At 38.8% G+C, this 20,376-nt stretch overlaps 1 protein-coding gene and 1 pseudogene across 1 annotated transcript; one reads left to right on the top strand and one right to left on the bottom strand.

The window, feature by feature from the left end:
* Window positions 1-288: 288 nt before the first annotated feature.
* The window catches only part of LOC130540896 (serine/threonine-protein phosphatase 2A catalytic subunit beta isoform-like), a 35,701-nt pseudogene continuing 15,613 nt past the window's right edge, over window positions 289-20,376 (bottom strand).
* Window positions 373-1,305, top strand: LOC100978282 (vomeronasal type-1 receptor 3). The gene has a single exon (XM_055100175.2). It carries the CDS (start codon window positions 373-375, stop codon window positions 1,303-1,305), a length of 933 nt encoding a protein of 310 aa, XP_054956150.1.

Below are 20,376 nucleotides of genomic sequence, written 5' to 3'. Positions count from 1 at the left end.
ACACAGTGATTAAACACATTGTCCAATTTTGATTCTGCCTCTTACAAAGCAGTTACTTTAGAAAATTCATTAAGCTTCCTTGTGTAAGATCTTCTTACCTGTAAAATGGAAATAGTAAAGCACTTATACCACAGAATTATTGTAAAAGTTATATGCAAAACACTAATATAGTACTCTTCTCATGGGGATGCATATGTTCTTCTTTTTAGAGCAAAACTCTTATTTAAAAAACAGGGTCTAATAAGAAAATGTCTAAGTTGGAAACAATGGTAAGTGGACAATAGTGGATTTTATTTGCAAAAGTGAAACTTTATGTTTCCACACAGGGTTCTCTCACTTTGAATGTAATTATCAGTCACTGAAAAATGACAAATGGCCTCCAAGGATTTTGCAATAGGCATGATCTTATCTCAGATCATGGTTGGATTCCTGGGGAATTTCTTTCTTCTTTACCACTATAGTTTCCTTCATTTCACCAGAGGTATGTTACAGTCCACAGATCTGATTCTCAAGCATCTGACCATAGCCAACTCCTTGGTTATACTCTCTAAAGGAATCCCGCAAACAATGGCTGCTTTTGGGTTGAAAGATTCCCTCAGTGATATTGGATGCAAATTTGTGTTTTATGTTCACAGAGTGGGCAGGGCTGTGTGCACTGGCAATGCCTGCCTCCTGAGTGTCTTCCAGGTCATCACCATCAGCCCCAGTGAATTCAGGTGGGCAGAGCTGAAGCTACATGCTCACAAATACATCAGGTCTTTTATCCTGGTCCCGTGCTGGATTCTGAACACGCTGGTAAATATTACTGTTCCTCTACATGTGACTGGCAAGTGGAACAGCATAAATAGCACAAAGACAAATGATTATGGATATTGTTCTGGAGGAAGTAGGAGCAGAATTCCACATTCATTACATATTGTCTTGTTATCATCCCTTGATGTTTTGTGTTTGGGGCTCATGACCTTGGCCAGTGGCTCCATGGTTTTTATCCTGCACAGGCTCAAGCAGCAGGTCCAGCACATTCATGGGACCAACCTCTCCCCCAGATCCTCCCCTGAGTCCAGAGTCACCCAAAGCATCCTGGTCCTGGTGAGCACCTTGTGTTACTTTACTCGCTCTCCTCCATCTTTACATATGTCTCTTTTTCCTAATCCCAGTTGGTGGCCGTTGAACGCCTCTGCACTGATCACTGCCTGTTTTCCCACGGTCAGCCCCTTTGTGCTCATGAGCCGCCATCCCAGGATACCCAGGCTGGGCTCTGCCTGCTGTGGAAGGAATCCACAGTTTCCTAAGCTGGTCAGATAGTTCTCCGATTTATGTGGATTGTCTTCTTTTTGTATAATGAATGGCCGTTTGTTGATTTCTTCCTGCAGGTTAAGGACCACAATGGGCAGTCAATTGCAGTGTATGTAAGACTCAGAATCCGTCTTTGCCCTTCAAGGATTTTTCATGTATCATAAACAACAGTTACAGATGAAATGTTTTTGCAAAGTGCTTTCATAATTTTCATTTTGTTTGTAATTTCATAATTTTCATTTTGTTAATGTTGCAATGGAGAAGTTAAGAGGCAAATTATTAATTAAAAATGGGCCTCTAATAAGTTGGAACAATGCAACTTTAAACCAATTAATAAAAAATGTCATAGAATTAACTGGGCACAGCAGTGTAAGAAAAGTTTGATGAAATAAAGAAGCTTAAGTAATGATCAATGAAGAAAGTGAGAAGAAAGTCATAGTTCATGTCCTTTTTTGTTTTGAATTAATCTTCATTTTTTCCTATTTTCAAGTTGTAAAATTTTCTTTTTGTCCTTGATAATTATACTTTAATGAGACTAGTTTTGGTTATTTTTTAAAAATTCTGTCCCTCTATGATTTTTCTGATGTGTAGATCCTGTGTTCATGCTTCTTATATTTGTTCGTTTAAAATGAAAAGTTTATTTGCTGACTACACCAAATAGGATGCAAGCACTGTCATGACAGAAATATGCAGCAGATCAACATACAACAGTAATTTAGTTTAAATGAAGGGAAATCTCTAAATGTTACGACAACGTACTCCCAAGAAGAACCCTTTCTTCAGTTAAGTTAATTATACATTTCAATAAAATAAAGGGTAATGGATTAGTGGAAGTTAGCTTGTGAATTTTTCTTAAAAATAAAACTCCAACTCTATTAATCCATGCTAGTTAAACACTGTAACTAAAATTTCCAAATAAGCACAAAAGGAGATGAAGCAATTAGTTACCTTTTCTGCTTGAACAATCCAGAGGAAAATGGTTACTATAAATACAGCAGGCAAACTGTTAGAGTGACCTATCTAGAACATAGTGTACTAAATTTCAGTCTCAAATTGTACTAAATGCTCATCATTAGTATGGCACATTTGGTCCATGATGTGGTTTAACGCCAAGACAGATCCCAATTTGTTACAGAAACACATAGATTACTGTTGCTTTTTGTTTTTAAATACATATATTTTAATAAGCCAGGTATACTTCCACATACAAAGGCAGGTTTCCCAGGAGAAATTTATAGGAAGTAGTCTGGGGTGTGCTGTGTAACATGAGGCTCGCCACAACAAGGTGCTGGGTCAAACTGAAGGAAGGAATATCTTAAAGCGTCATCTAATTCCATGATCGCAGCCTGGTTACCACAACAATAACAGTAATTGGGTGCACTGAAAATAGTAACCACATTCTGATCATGACACCAATGGTATCCCTCCATTACAAGCTGGTGGGCACGAGAAACCAGTGTGAGACCATTGGCATGGTTAAAGGTTTCAGAAATGTCTTGTCCAAATGTGTAGCCAGCACACAGGGTGAAATACCCCATCCACCACGATCATCTGGATCTGACCGTAATAGATCATACATTGCGCCCTCATGTGGAACTTCCTGTAAACGACCCAGGGCTCTTATATGATCCAGTGTGTATATGGATGGAGACAGGCCACCATGGAGGCAGAATATCTGTCCATCTACTAAAGTTGTAAGTGGAAGATAATCAAAGAGATCTGTAAAGTATTTTCAAACATTGGCATTCCCATACTTTCGCGGACATTCATCATAAAAGCCATATACTTGGGTAATTTGTTGGCTTTTGTGATTTCCTCTCAATATTGTAATGCGTTCTGGATAACGAATGCTACAAGAAGAGTCACAGTCTCCACTGAATAATATCCTCTGTCTACATAGTCACCCATTAATAAGTAGTTTGTATCTGGTGATTTTCCACCAATTCTAAAGAGTTCCATAAGATCATGTAATTGACCATGCACATCTCCACAGACAGTAACAGGGTAACGAACCTCTTGCACATCTGATCCTTTTGTTAAAATTTCCTTTGCCTTCTCGCACAATTTTTTGTGGGAGGAGAGTCGTCCATTTCAAATATTTTAAGGTAAAAATGGACGCAGTGGTCTGGGTGGAGTGAAATGAGCACAGGACTGTAGAAAGAGGTTTTCGTTAGAATTTGACTCACAGCCGAGGAATATGAGACTCATCAAGAAAACTGCCTAATTTTCGGGACCCTGTGAGGGTAGAATATGCTGTATTAGCAATAATCCCAATTAGCCTGTTCAGAAGAAATAGGCATCAGGGTGGCCTCTGGGAAGTGAATCTGGTGGAACCAGTCACTGTCCCTGGAGGAGACGACGCCAGGGACTCTGGGGAGGCTTATGCTTCCCTTTTTCTAGGGAGTTGGTGGTAATTGCTGCCTTGAAATATTCAAGGAAGCCAATTTGAAAGAATCATAAAACAAATGGGGTAATCATGTAGGTGAAGTGAAAAATTTCCACAGACATTTTCTTATTATTGTTAGGTAAAGCAGGTAAAATGTCTTGAAAATTCAAATATTTGAAAAATACAATGCATAAGTTTGGCCTAATGGACATATATCGAAACTGGGCTATGTGTTGCATTACTCAGCAATATAGAATGATTGAAATAATGCAATCACAAAGGGAGATTTAATGAATGTAAAATATTTTAATCATAGAGATTAACCTTGCCACTATTAAATATTTTTAAATAGCTTATGAAGCAATTTTAAATACTAAACCTAAAAACTGAGCAATATTCCTAATTAATATTTAGAACTTTTCAGATGAAAAGACAATAAAAATTCTTCATATTCAAGTTGTACACTGTATTTGTTCAAAAGTAGTTAGAGAAAATTCAATGGCTGCAAATTCAAATACTGCAATAGACGATGCCTGACAATATGTGTTTTTGATGTCAAACTCTGAAATTAAATTATAAAAAGAAGCTTAACCTTGGCCAGGCGAGGTGGCTCATGCCTGTAATCCCACCAGTTTTGGAGGCTGAGGTGGGCGGATTACCTGAGGTCAGGGGTTTGAGACCAGCCTGGCTAACAGGGTGCAACCCCATCTCTACTAAAAATACAAAAATTAGCCAGGCGTGGTGGTGGGCACCTGTAATCCCAGCCACTTGGGAGGCTGAGGAGAATCGCTTGAACCTGGGAAGCGGAGGTTGCAGTAAGCCTAAATTGTGCCACTGCTCTCCAGTCTGGCCAACAGAGCAAGACACTGTCTCAAAAAAATAAAAGAAGCTTAGCCTAAATAATGTGTTATCATAAAGTATAATGTAAGTAAAAAATTTAGAATAAGTATTACATGGAATAGAATAAAATAAAATTAATGATAAAATAGAGCTTACTGCAATGTTAATAAAAATGTGAAAAGATATACTTAATATTAAAAAATAAACAGTATTTAAAACATCATGGAGATTTTTAAAAAGTCTACATTCTAAGACAAACAACTTTATGCTAATAAATTAGAAAACTTAGAGGAAAAAGTGATTTCTGTCAAATAATAAGATTCATAATACATACATTATGTCAAAACTTAAAACTAAGCAAGCATAAGTCATGGATTTGCATGTATAATTAATATACAGGTATACAAAATGATTGAAAAGAGTTCATTTCAGAAATACAGGACATGCCAATGAGAGAATCAGCTCATATTATGACATATGACATGAAAAATTAAATGGGACAACAGCATTCATTGAGTAAATCACTTCATGCCTTTGTAATTTTTATAAGTAAATTAACTTAGAAAAATACTTTACCAGAGAATGTTTTAATTATTGGTGATAACAATGCATGAGGATATTGCAATAAAACATACATGGCCAATGAGCACATGAAAAGATGCTCAGAATTCTTATTCATTAGGGAAATTCAAATCAAAACCACAATGAAGTGTTAATTCACACCCACTAAGATGGCTATACTCAAGAAGACAGAGAAACAGAACTAATAGAATGAATATCTACATCTGTATATCAAGGTTTACATACTTTTTCACCCACGTGTGTGTGTGTGTGTGTGTGTGTGTACAGAATGAAGCCATTTACAGTAGTGTCTCAGTAGAAGGCCTTCCCCAGCCCCCTCCAGGTTCTGGATTAGATAACTTTTTTTTTTTTTTGAGACAGAGTTTCTTTCTTGTTGTCCAGGCTGGAGTGCAATGATGTGGTCTCGGCTCTCTGCCTCCCAGGTTTAAGCAATTCTGCTTCAGGCTCGCAAGTAGCTGGGATTACAGGCACCCACCACCAGGCCTGGCTAATTTTTTTTTGTATTTTTAGTAGAGACAGGGTTTCACCATGTTGACCAAGCTGGTCTCGAACTCCTGACCTCAGGTGACCCCCCACCTTGGCCTCCCAAAGTGCTGGGATTACAGGCGTGAGCCACCGTGCCCACCTTAGAGAACGTTTTGCTCCTGCACTCATTCCAGTCCAGCACTGGTCCTTGTTCACAGTGTGGTGCACCTGCCTTTCACCTAGGGAAATGGAATACATTACCTCATCAACACCTCTTTGTCAATCTCTTGTCTCTGCTCTGCAGACTTTTGAGCCATGATCTGAGGAGTGAATGTGATGGGTCACTTGGTATCTGACAACCCAACACCTGGGTCTGCTCAGGACAGGCCAGACCCACATGACATCACCCCACTGTGTGAACACACAAAGGGAGGTGGGGTGTGACTGTTCAGGTGGGATTAGGGTGGTGGCCAGACATTGATTGGCCTGCTCTCAGCTGCCAGTGTTACCTTTGAGTACCTCCTGAACATGGCTAGAGGTGATGATATTGAGGGCTGACCCGATGTCAGCAGCTTCAGAAAAACCTATCATTCAGGGTTTTCTGGTGCCAGAAACATAGGAAATTGGGATCAGCAGGATAACATCTAGTTCTCTTTAGTGTCTTCAGCCAAGTGAGCTGGGGAGAGACTGTTTCTAGAATGTGGGTGCCTGGTTTCCAGTGTTCCAAGTTCTGTTGGGGTCTATTGTCAAGGAAGTGTTGTCACTCTTTGGGGTTCCTTACCTGGGGCTACTCCTGAAGGGATCTTCTACTGCCCTCAGCACTCCTGGTTCTCGAACCTTCAAGTGACACCGCTGAGTGTCCTGGGTTTCTGACTTGAAGGCAGCAGATAATGGGAATTCTCAGCCTCTATAGTTACATGAGCCAATTTCTTAAAATGAATAAACATTTATTAAATATTAATATGTATAAATACATTGCATGTATTTATTTTAAGTAAATTAGAATAATTTATTAATTCAATGATTTGAGTTATTTAAACAATTTAAATTGGTTTTGTTTCTCTGGAATACCCTGTCCAAGAGGTCATGTCATAATCACCTGAATAATCTGCAGGTGCAGGAATCACTTTGTTCAACGATACTCAACCATGATGGATTGTTTAGCAGAAGACAGACTGACACATTTGACTCTGTAAATTCTGGGAAACTCTCTTCTTTATCATTATGTCTCCCTTTTCCTCACTGGGTGCAGGTTAAGGTGCACAGATTTGATTATCATGCACCTGATCATAGCCAACTCCTTGGTCATTCCCTCTAAAGAAATCTGGCAGACAATGACATCTTTGGTTTGAACACCTTCAACGATTTTTCATGTGAACTTCTATTCTTCCTTCAGAGACTGGGCAGGGGTGTTCCTCCTGGCAGCACTTGCTGCCTGAGTGTCTTCCAGGCCATCGCTATTTCCCCAGGGACTCCAGTAGGGCAGAGCTCAGAATAATAGTTCCCGAGCTCATTGGACACTTGATTCTCTCATGCTGGATCCTAAACACACTAGTAAATAATTTTCCTCTTTATGCGTCTGGCTATAACTCAATGCAGCCATCACAAGGAAAATAGATAATGGATACTGTTATGCCATGATTCGTGTCAAAATCTCACACTCCCTGTGTGCAGTGCTGTTCTGATTCCCTGATGTTTTGGATTTGGGAATTATGGCTTGGGCCAGAGGCTCCATGGTTTTCATCCTGCGCCGGCACAAGCTGCAGGTCCAACACACTCATGGGACCCACCTGCCGTCCAGGTCCTCCCCTGAGTCCAGAGTCACCTAAACCATACTGGTCCTGGGGAGCATTTATGTATGCTTTTACATCGTCTTTTCCTTTTGTCAGTTTTTGGCTCCTTTTATTCCTCTTAGGCGGTGGCTGGTGAGCATTTCTGCTCACAATGGTGTGTGTTCCCCAACTCTCAGCCTTTTTGTTTCCATCAGCTGTGACGCTGGTGTCTCCAGGCTCTGCTTTGCCTGACACAGAATACAAAATCTGCTGATTTTATCATTTATATGCATATTGTGTACTTTTGCACAATGTCCAGTTGTTTACTCATCCCCCACAGAATTATAAGCACAGTTGTGAAACTGACGTTACAAGGGATTGGTGATACATGCAGAAAAACACCTACATATGTCTAACTGTGTGGGGATAATCAGACTATGTTTGCTATTCATCAAGCAATAATATTGGAAGATTATACTTTAAGAAATGTAAAAATAATATTAATTACAATGATGTTAAACTACTTTAACTGTATTGTCTTTTTTATCTGATATATCACCATCTTCACTGATTAATTGGTTAAAATCACATATAATGTACCTTTACTTCTTCTACTTTAATTTTAATTGGTTAAAATTACATATAATGTATCTTCTAATTTTTCTACTCCTTCGAGAGATATATAACTAAAACATAAATACATATAAAGATTATGTTTATGTTTTAGTTGTATCTCTTGGAGGAATATCTGATTGAATATAGTCAAATAATATTTGACTTTGACAGGCATAATTTAGCTATTTATGTTTAATATTTTAAAGGTCATATTTGGCATTGGATATACCAACTTTCTGTATTCTTCAGAATACCCATCGTCTTTTCTGATTCTTCCTATTTTAACATCTTCTATGTTATACATATATTTTAAAAATTCATAGTTAACTCTGTTATTTGGGGGTTATATCAGTAGATCTTACTTTTTAACAGAGGTTACAACAAACTTTAAAATATTAATCATGGTATAAAGTTATTTAATACTTTCAACCTCCACTTTGACAACATTAAGGCATTAAATTACTAATCCAGCCAGGTGAGGTGGCTCACGCTTGTAATCCCAGCACTTTGGGAGCCCAAGGCAGGAGGATCGCTTGAGCTCAGGAGTTTGAGACCGGCCTGGGCAACACAGTGAGACCCAGTCTTTACAAAAAATTAAAAACTTAGCCAGGCATGGTGCCACATGCCTGAAGTCCCAGCTACTCAGGAGGAGGCCAAGGCCATGTGTTTCACTGTCTTGCCTAGGCTGGAGTCAAATGGTCACACCACTTGACTCCAGCCTAGGCGACAGAGTGAAACCCTATCTCAAACAACAACAACAACAACAACAAAAATCACTAATCCATTTATGTTCCCTCTTTGTGTTTTAATTGATGGTATGTATTTTTTTTAAAAAGTTGGAATAGTTGCACAGGCCATGAGTGCACAACTAAATGAAATTTCAACAAAGTGAACCCACCTCTGTGTGCATGCCTTAGGTTGCAAAACAGAACTTCATCAGACCCCAGCCACCTCCTTGTGCCCTTCCCAGTCACTACCCCAGGAGTAACCATGACTCTGACTCCTAACGGTATAATTTATGTGTACTTTCAACTATTTGTATCTTATATACATGGAATCATATAGCATGACTTATTTTCTATGTAGATTTTGAATTCCACATGTTTGGAAACTTATCTGCCTGATCGCATGTTATTGTGGTTCATTCATTAGAGTGGGTGATAGAATTTTTAGGTTGGTTGTGGTTTTTGCCCTCTAAAGTAATGGCATCATGTGAACATCAAGCAATGAATTTAATCATGCCTTTATAAATGTACATGAGTAGTATTCATGATGGGGCTATTAGGAATACTGGTTGTTTTTTGTCTTCCACGTTGGAAATAGCAAAATAGTGCATAGAGAGGCACGCTGAGCTTTTATTCAAGCAGAAATATGAGAGTTCACCAGAGAAGCATAGCTAACTTCAAATCCTGAGGAAGGGAAGGTGGGCAAGCAGCTTGGGTGGTGGCATTCATCTGAGAAAAGTGAGTGAATCCCTAGTATGTGAAAGGGACAGAGAGTCTCTCTCAGTGACTCACATTTTTCACTGGGGATATGTGAAACTCAGGACATGGAAAATATTTTTTTTCACTTTCAGTTTGAGGAAGAGTGTCAGAAACTTCAGGAAAAATATCATAGGAGGGAACGCTGGGGCCCTGACAATCCTCAGAAACCTCAAAGTTCCTTGTACAATCCGTTAGCATTGTAACCTTATCAAAACTTATTTATTTTTTTTTTGCTATACAGATTTACCTTTTATTGGAGCTTTATTTTGTTACAGGTTGTAAGAAATACATTGTTGTTTTAGCCTTTGTGATAGGAACATCATATTCCCAAACCCCAAGTATTAATGATGTTATCTCTACTGTAATTTTTACTGCTTTTTAACCCTCTGCTGTAGTCTGAATATTTGTGTGCCCCAATCTCCAAATTAATATGTGGAAACTTAATCCCCCCATGTAATAGTATGAGGTATGGGATCTTTGGGGAAGTGAATAAGCCAGGAGGGCACCATCCTCATGAATGGAATTAGTGCCCTTGTGAAGGAGGTTGAAGGGAGTGCCCTTGCCCCTTCTGCCATGTGAGGACACACCATCTATGAGAAACAGGGCTCTCATCAGACACCAAATTTGCTGATGCATTGATCTTGAACTTTACAGCCTCAATAGCTGTGAGGCTCTCTTAACTGTGAGGCTCAAATTTCTGTTGTTTAACTTTGGTCTGTGTCTGAATTTTTAGCTACAATGGTCTATCAGTCTTTTCATCAATCAAGATGTCTCATAGGGATGGCCAATCTTATTTTTTTTTCCTTAGAGTTTTCTTGGCTTATTTGTGTTTGCATCTGCAAGATTTTTTCCCCAATAACATGCCTACCTCTAATACCTAATGGTATCTGTATTGGAACAAAATTAAATTAATAAATTAGCTGAAGCACAACTGATGTTCATAATATTTTTTCGACCTAAAAATGTGGTGTAATTTTCCATTTGCTTATGTCCATATTTATATATTTTAGGTACTTTCTATGGCTTTTCTTATATGCTGCTGAATGACTTTTGGGTGAATAATGAAATTAAGGCAGAAATCAAGAAGTTCTTTGAAACTAGTAAGAACAAAGATGCAACATATCAGAATCTCTGGGACACAGCTAAGGTAGTGTTAAGTGGGAAATTCATAGCACTAAATAGCCACATCAAAAAGTTCAAAAGATCTCAAGTTAACAACCTAACATCACGACTGAAAGAGAGAAGCAAGAACAAATCAGCCCTAAAGCTAGCAGAAGATAAGAAATAACCAAATTCAAAGCTGAACTGAAGGAAATGAAGACATGAAAAAGCCATTTAAAAGATCAACAAATCCAGGAGTTGCTTTGCTGAAAAAATTAATAAGATAGGTCACTAGCTAGACTAATAAAGAAGAAAAGAGAGAAGATCCAAATAAACATATATTGGAAATAATGAAAGAGATGTTACCACTGACCCTACAGAAATAAAAATAAACATCAGAAATGCCTACAAATACCTCTATGCACACAAACTAGAAAACCTAAAAAAGATGGATCAATTCCTGGACGTATACACCCTCTCAAGACAGAACCAAGAAGAAATTAATTCCCTGAACAGACCAATAATGAGCTCCAAAATTAAGTCAGTAATAAATAGCCTACCGACCAAAAAAAGCCCAGGACCAGATGGATTCACAGCCAAATTCTACCAGATGTACAAAGGAGAGCTGGTACTATTCCTACTGAAACTATTCCAAAAAATTGAGGAGGGAGGCCTCCCCAACTCATTCTATGAGGCCAAAACCTGGCAGAGACACAACAAAAAAGAAACCTTTAGGATCAATATCTTTGATAAATACTGATGCAAAAATCCTCAACAAATAGTTGCAAACCAAATCCAGCAACACATCAAACAGCTAATCCACTGGAATTGCTGGAACCCAGGAGGCGGACATTGGTTCAACATACATAAATTAATAAATGTGATTCATCACATAAACATAACCAAAGACAAAAACATCATTATTATCTCAATAGATGCAGAAAAGGCTTTTGATAAAATTCAACACTGCTTCACGTTAAAAATTCTCCATAAACTAGGTATCAAAGGAACATACTTCAAAACAATTAGAGCCATCCATGAAAAACCCACAGCCAACATTATAGTTAATGGGCAAATGCTGGAAGCATTCCCTTGGAAAACAAGCAAGAAACAAAGATGCCCACTTTCACCACTTTCACCAGTGGGGAAGACATAGGCCATCTGGGCGGCCATGGCACAGGTTTGTACCATAGCACAGAGTCCCCCTGCAGCCAGGGTGAGCTCAGACAGCTGCTCCCAGGTCAGCAGAGAATAGGCCTACTGTTCCCACACCTGGGCTGTGTTGTGATAAATGGCTTCAGATGGAGTGTGCAGAGAGGTCACCAGGCTTTTCTGAAGTGGCAGTGGGTGGTCTCCTAGAGACTGAGATCTGGGCCGCTTGCTGTGCCCGGTGTGGGCCTCTGGGGGTCCCCCACAGCAGGCATCATGGGTCTCCTCATTTCACTGATGTGTACAGTGTCAGAGAGGCCTTTGATTTCTTTTCCAAAGTCAAGCAGTCCTTTTGCACTTTCGGCTCATGTCCTTGATGCTGTCCTGAAGAGGAAGCATGTGACTTACCACAACAGCTCCCATGGATGCTCATTCCCAGAATGTCCCCATGCACCTTCAGGTTAACCCCACTTGTCTTTCCTCCTCCTTCCCTGCCCCCTCTGTCTCCCTAAGGAAGGGAGGCTAAACCCCTCCTGGGACCCCAAATGCTTTCTGGATGTCAGGATCTCTAAAATCCTCTCAGCCACTGAGAAATCCCTTTCCTGCTCAATCTCTGTATAAGTAACCTGCTTCTCTGCCCTTTGGAACAAAAAAGGAAGATCCTACCTGCTCTATCTTGGCAGCTGTCCATGGAATGGATTTCTCTCTTCCTAGAGTTCCCCCATCTGAGCTGGACTCTGATTCTGTGGATAAAATGGGAGTTTGAGTGACTGCCTCCAACTGAACACCTTAGGCGCTCTAGTCCATCCTGGACACACCAGAGCTGAGGTAGCCACCAAAACTTGGTTCTTCTCTGTTCTCCAGAGTCCAAGATTTATAAGAACCTGGATGCCAAAGAGCTCCCAGTTCCCTTCCCAGAGGAGTCTGTGTTTACCCATCCACTATCTCTTCTCACCTTGGAAGAATCACATCTTACATAATTTAGCAGTGCTGCTTCTGACTTTGAGTTTAGTTTCCTTGGAATTCTCCTCATTTGAATTGGGCTCTGATCTCAGTGCAAAAGAAAGTTTAGGTGACTCATCTCTTCCTAGGCACAGAGCTGCAAAGTCTGTACTTGACCCATATTTGTGGGTCATTCTCTCAATCAAGGCTGTTCACCAGTGTCAAGTGTGAATGGGAAGCATAGAATTCCAGGGGATGATAGCCATATTTCTGAAATCTCTCTGATGACTATAAGTCATTTTCCATTTCTAATCTCAAAATGAAACCCCACCAAAGACACAGATCAGTATCCCTAATTCTACCCCTCTTGCCAACCTCCATAGGAATAGCCAAAGGCCTTACCTTGCCTTGCATGTGGCTCTTACTGGAATGAGAAGAGAGCGTCTTATCTTTTCTTCTGATGGTCTTTCCTCCTTATCCAAGCCCCTTTCTGTAAAGGAGACCTGTTGGAAAGAAGGTGGGTCAATGGGGCATTGGATGGAGGGGCAGTGGGAGTCTGGTCTTCAGTTCCCCATCCTATGGTGAAGCTCCAGTGAAAGGTGCTTGCTCTCTCTCTCACATGCCCAGAATCAGGTGCAGGTTGTTCTTGTGAACCTGCTTTTCTAAGCCCTTAAGCTGGACATGGGTCAGTCCTATTGGCTGAAGAGACTGCTCCCTCCTGCCACTCATCATGACCTCAGTAAGAAGTTTTTCCATCAGTGAATGCCCTGGGGACCTAGATACAGATAAGGGGGAGACTTGCAGAGCCCCATCATCATGTTAATAAGCAGGAATTCAAAGCTGGGGACACAGGAACAGGAATGCAAGGAACTTATGCTTATCTGATTTGTGCTCCAATACCCACCTAGAAGTATTTAAGACCCTGCCCAGATTTCAAGATGCAGAATTAGACAGACCACATATTGACATGTGTATATATATTTTGCACATGAAGAAAATTATATGTAGTGTTAAAATTGTACACACAGATGTTATAATTTCTCAAATGCTTGGAAATGACAAATATCAAATTGTAGTTCATTATATTAGATGTAGGCATATGTGATAAGATAATAATGCAGAGAAAAAATAAACACCAAATAAAATATCCTTTCCTAGCTTGAAAGTGGGGGAGATGATTAGATCAAATGCGACTGCATTGGACTGATTAGATCATATGTAAAGCTAACCCAATCAACTGAATTTTTGAGGCAGCAAAAAGTCCAGCTGAAGAGGGAAACTCTCCCTCTACCTCATTCCCCTTCAGTCACCCTGGGAGCCCCACTATGCTCTGTAGAGTCTGCTCAGCATGCATGATCTAAGCTGATCCATTCAGCTGGATTATCATCATTAACCTTGCATGCTCTGGTTCTTTCTCTTTGTGTTTCTGTTTACAATAAGTTGTGGATATGACTTTGCATTATGAATTGCAAGACACCTAATTGGCCACTTGTCTGTTTCTGTCCTGAAAAACCAGTACTGAAATCCAAAAATATATCCTCACAAGAACCTCTGAAAGCCACCTGTGATTGCTGCTGACTCACTGACCTCCCTGCTCCTCAACCCACAGAGAACATGCAAGAACTGACAGATTTTAGGACACATGGCCAGGATCAGGAGGTGCCCAGTGAAGTGCTGTGGTGGGACCCTGTTCCCAAACCCATGGGCTTAAATAAAAAGTAGACGCTGAAAGCAAGAAAGCCCCAGCAACTTCTGACTCCAGGACCCTTTACTAAGACTGACAGAAGGAACAAAGCAAAAATGAGATATCTGAAGGGTTCAAATAATCCTTGAACACTGGAATCTTTGGACATCAGGATTCCAGTGTCCCCTCATTTACTTTTTGTCCACAGCCTTCTCCTGGCATAAATAGAGAAACTTAATAAAAATACACAAAGGGCTCAGTATACTCCCAAGTTCCTCAACTCAGAAACCCATTCTATTCCTGAAGGATCATTGCAGGCAGGTGTATGGGGCTATCTTGAAACTGCATATACAGGTCAAATAGCAATAGAGTCCAAATCAAAGTACATCTTGATTATACATTAAAAAAAAAAAACCACAGAGGCTGCCTGTAGTTGGAAGTTGGATCTGAAATGAGACCAGGAGAATCCTTGGTAAAGTTTACAAGACCTTTAATGCTTCTTTCACTCCAAAACACAGGCAAGGACCATGCCCTTTTTCCCATCCCCCAGGTGCAGACGGGAAGTTGAGACACATACAGACACTAAACATGGTTTGTTCTGCAGCAAGAAGGTTTTCAGAGAGAGATGCTTTGCATAACTTACCCAGGAAACCTGAAGCATCAGCAAAACTTAAGTGTAATGAGATAATCTTATTACTCTGAGGGTATTTTCCCCCCTCGTTTCCTGCTCAGTTGTTCTTCATTTGACTTGCTTTGCTTCTATGAACATTATCTTAGAAACCCAGGATAACCAAAAAGATTCCTCACATATATGTACTTTTCTTTTTGTTTTGTTTTGTTTTTCTATTATTTATATGTCCACCACCAACATGCTAGTGTGGGCATTTCTATGCACATTTTCAAGTAGTGTCATCAGATGCATTCCAGGAGGTAGAATCCTGCATGCAAGAACATGTTTCTTTCAACTCAATATATATTTGTTAATTGTGCCTTAAAAGGCCATTTACAGTCCCTATACACTTGTAAAAAACAGTGTGTATATATGTATGTACGTATGTTCATTCACTCATTTATTTATTTAGTTAGAAACGGGTCTCACTCTCTGTTAACCATGCTAGAGGGCATGATCATAGCTCACTGTAGCCTCAAACTCCTGAGCTTAAGAGATCCTCATGCCTCAGCATCCCAAAGTGCTGAGATTACAGGCATGAGACACTATGCCTGGCTAGTATGTTTTTACTTACCATGAAAAGATTAGTAGGAAGCATTCTATTTTCCTAACTGATGGTCACACAAAACTTCTTTTTTTTTGTAATTTATTTTCCTGTGACCACCACTGAGGTTGGATGCCTCTTTATATGGGAAATGACCATTTGTATTTCTTTTACCATAAAATGTTTTCATAGGTCCTGTGCCTTTTAAAATTGAGTTTGTGTTTTACTCTTCATTGTCAGAGGTTCTTAACATATTTGGATGTCACCTGTTCCATATGATGTCAGTAGGCTGATGCCTGTCCACAATCCAAGAATAGATCTGTCCTAGATCTGTTCTCAAAAGTCATCCAGTTGTCAAGAAACCTGAGATGTGATCCTTCCACATGGCAGAGCTTCCCATCAAGACATGAACAAGGCTGCCAATTACCTCATGGCCAGGAAAAGCATGGGGGATGGATTTATTGATTGGCTCCATGTTGCATCCAAGCACTTTGGCTAGGATCCAACACTTATTGCCAAGATGACAGTCAACAGGCCCGAAGTTTCCTCTCATGATGTTCTCCAGCCTGCCATCAAAATACTTTTCCTGGCCACCTCTTCAACCTCTGACACATCATATTCCCATGTGATTCATATGCACATTAATGGTTGTGAAGTGGGGAATTTTATTCTTTTTTTTTTTTTCTGTTTTTGAGACAGAGTCTCACTCTGTCACCCAGGCTGGAGTGCAGTGGCATGATCTCAGCTCACTGCAGCCTCCACCTCCTGGGTTCCAGCGATTCTCCTGCCTCAGCCTCCCAGGTAGGTGAGCTACAGGCAGGCACCACCACACCAGGCTAACTTTTGTATTTTTAGTGGCAACAGGGTTTCATCATGTTGGCCAGGCTAGTCTCGAATTCCTGACCTCAGGTGATCTGCCTGCCTCGGCCTCTCAAAGTGCTGGGGTTACAGGCATAAGCCATCATACCCGGCTGGGAATTTTATTCTTAGAAGGAGGAAGTTTATATGGGTACATTGTTTTCTCAAAAGGATACAGTTAAGATTCTACTTTTTAATGTAAATACATTGTTTCACAAAAAAAACCCCAAATAATAATACAGTTGGGGGCGTGAGGAGTGGGTTGAAATATAGATGAAACAAAAATGGCACATGATTAGTACCTGTGGAGGCTGGGTGACAGGTTTATTACATTACTTGATATATTTTCTATATGCTTAAAATGTTATTTGTCAGCCAAAAATTTTGTATCCTGCCAGGATAAGCTTCATAAATGAAGAAGAAAGTTCTTCCCAGACAAGCAAATGCTGAGTGAATTTGTCAACACTAAATCAGCACAACAGGAAATGCTCAAAGTGGTCTTAAACATGGAAATGAAATCTCAATATTCACCATCACAAAAACACAGGTAAATATAAAACTCACTTCGTGTGTTTATACAAAACAATCACACAAAGCAGGAAGAGAAAGGAATCAAATGTCAATGCAACAGAATTTCATCAAACCACAATGACAGAAAAAGAAAAATAAAGAAACAAAGAATTTATAAAACAGCTTGAAAACAATCAATAATATGACAGGAACAAAGACTCATGTATCAATATTAACCTTAAATGTAAATGGACTAAATCCCCCACTTAAAAAATGCAGATTGGCAGAATTGATTAAAAACATTATCCAACTATATGCTGCCTATAAGAAACCCACCTGTAAAGACACATACATTGATTGCAAAGAGATGGAAAAAGATATTCCATGCAAACAAAAACCAAAAACAAGCAGACATAGATATATTTATATCAGATAAAATAGACTTTAAATCAAAAAAGGTAGTAAAAGACAAAGAAGGTCATTATATAATGATAAAGGGACCATTTGAGAGCCAGAAGATTAACAGTTGTCAGCAAGAGAATATAACAATTCTAAATATATATGCACCCAACTTTGGAGTACCCAAAACAAATACTACTAGACCTAAAGAAAGAATTTGACAGCAATACAATAATAGTAGGGATTTTAACACCTTACTCAGAGCACTAGACAGATCACCAAGACAGAAAATTAATAGAAACATTGAACTTATACTGGACTTTAGACCAAAGGAAATTCACAGACTTACAGAACATTCTATCCAACAACCATAAAATATACATCCTTTTCATCAGCACATGGAACATTTTCCAAGATAGACAACATGTTAGGCCACAAAACAAGTCCTAAAAGATTTAAAACAATCAAAATTATATCATTTTGAAACAATCCAATTATTTCAGATCAAAGTGGAATAAAGCTAGAAATCAATGTCAAGAGGAACTTTGGAAGCTACATAAATATATGAAAACTAAAGAGCATGCTCCTGACTAATCACTGGGTTGATAACAAAAATTAAGTCAGAAATTATTTTTTCTGAAATGAATGAAAAGAAAAACATAACACACCAAAACCTGTGAGATATAGCAAAAACAGTGCTAAGAGGGAAGTTTATAGCATTAAACATCTACATCAAAAAGGGAGAAAGATCACAAATTAACATCCTACCATTACAACCTCAGTGACTATTAATAGAAAAAGAATAAACCAAACCTAAAGTTAGCAGAAGAAAAGAAATAACAAAGATCAGGGCAGAACTAAAGGAAATAGAGACCAAAAAATACAAAGGACCAATGAAACAAAAAGTTGGTTCTTAAAAAGAAAATTGATAAACCACTAGCTAGACTAACCAGAAAAGACCCAAATAAACATAATAAGAAGTGAAAAAAGGAGGCATTACAACTGATACCACAGAAATGCAAGAGATCCTCAGAGACTATCATGAAAAACTGTACATGTACAAACTGAGAGGAAATTGATAAATTCCTGGAAATGCTCAACCTATCAAGATTGAACTAGAAAGAAGTACAACGCCTGAACAACAAATAATGAGTAGCAAGACTTAATTAGTAAAAACAAACGAACAAAAAGCCCCAAAACCAAAAAAACAAAACAACCTCCCAACCAAACTTCCAATAACAACAACAAAAAGCTCACGACTAGATGGCTTCACAGCAGAATTCTACCAAACACACAAAGAAGAATTAATACCAATCCTCCTGAAACTATTCCAAAAAATCAAGGAGAAGGGAATTCTCCCCAACTCATTCTACAAGGCCAGTGTCACCCTGATACCAAAATCAGACACGGACACACAAACTACAGACCAGTATACTTCAACAGATGCAAAAACCCTCAACAAAAAAACTAGAAAATTAAATCCAATAGAGCATAAAAAAGATAATGCATTATGATCAGGTGGGACTCATACCAGAGATGCAAGGATAGTTTGATATACACGAATCAATAAACGTGATACATCACATAAACAGAATTAAGGACAAAAATGATATGATTATCCCAACAGATGCAGAAAAAGCCTTTGATAAAATTCAGCATCGTTTCATTAAAAAACCCACCACAAACCAGCTATAAAAGCAACATACCTCAACATAATAAAGCCCATATACAACAAACACAAGGTCAACATCGTACTTACTGGGGAAAAGCTGAAAGCATTTCCTGTAAGAACTGGAACATGACAAAGATGCCCACTGTCGCCACTGTTATTCAACACAGTACTGGAAATCCTTGCCAGCACAATCAGGCAAGAGAAAGAAATAAAAGGCATGTAAATTGAAAAAGAGGAAGTAAAATTATTCTTATTCACTGATGATATGATCTTATATTAAGGAAACCCTAAAGACTCCACCACAAAACTCTCAGATTTGATCAATAAATTCAGTAAAATTTCAGGATATGAAATTAATGTACAGAAATCAATACTGATTCTATACACCAATAGTGATCTAGCTGAGGAACAAAACAAGAAGGCAACCCCATTTACAATTGCTTCAAAAAATAAAATATGCAGAAGTATATTTAACTGAGGAGGTAAGAGATCTCTATAAGGAGAACTACAAAACACTAGTGAAAAAAATCATAGATTCCATAAACAAAGAAAAAATAGCATATGCTCATGAATTGGAAGAATCAATATTTTCACAATGGCCATACTGGCCAAAACAACCTACAGATCTAATGCAATCCCTATCCAGTTACCAATGTCCTTTTTTTCAGAATTAGAAAAGAAGTCCTAAAATTCATATGGAACCAAAAAAAGATCCTGATATGGAACCAAAATAGCCAAAGAAGTTCTAAGCAAAAAGAACCATGCCAGAGGCTTCACATTATCCAACTTCAAATTATGCTATGAGGCTATAGTAATTAAAACAATGTAGTACTGGTATAAAAATAGACATAGGTCAATGGAACAGAAGAAAGAGCTATGAAACAAAGTCGCATCCAATCAACCATCCAAACAACCAATTTTTGACAAAGTCAGCAAACATGTCCACTGGGGAAATGACACTCTCCCTATTCAATAATGGTGCTGGGAAAATTGGATAGCCATATGCAGAAGAATAAAACTGGACCTAGACCTCTGACCATATAGAAAAATTAACTCAAGATGGATTAAAGATCTAAACATAAGACCTGAAACTATAAAAATTCTGGAAGAAAGAAAACTTAGGAAAAACTCTTCTAGACATTGGCCTAGGCAAAGAATTTATGACAAAGTCCTCAAAAGCAAACACAAGAAAAACAGAAGTAGACTCAATTAAACTAAAAAGCTTCTGTACAGCAAAAGAAATAACAGAGTAAACAGACAACCTACAGAACAGAAGAAAATATTTGCAAACTATGCATATGACAAAGGGCTGACATCCAGAATTTACAAGGAACTCAAAACAACTCAGTAAGAGGAAAACAAGTGACCCCATTAAAAAGTGGGCAAAGAACACAACAGAGAGACATT

This window comes from Pan paniscus, chromosome 18, assembly GCF_029289425.2.
Source record: "Pan paniscus chromosome 18, NHGRI_mPanPan1-v2.0_pri, whole genome shotgun sequence".
NCBI classification, from domain to species: domain Eukaryota; kingdom Metazoa; phylum Chordata; class Mammalia; order Primates; family Hominidae; genus Pan; species Pan paniscus.
This window is presented reverse-complemented; position numbering and strand designations above follow the sequence as displayed.

Excerpts from the sequence above, each read along its gene's own strand:
- LOC100978282 (XM_055100175.2), top strand. The coding sequence starts at position 373 with ATGGCCTCCAAGGATTTTGCAATAGGCATGATCTTATCTCAGATCATG.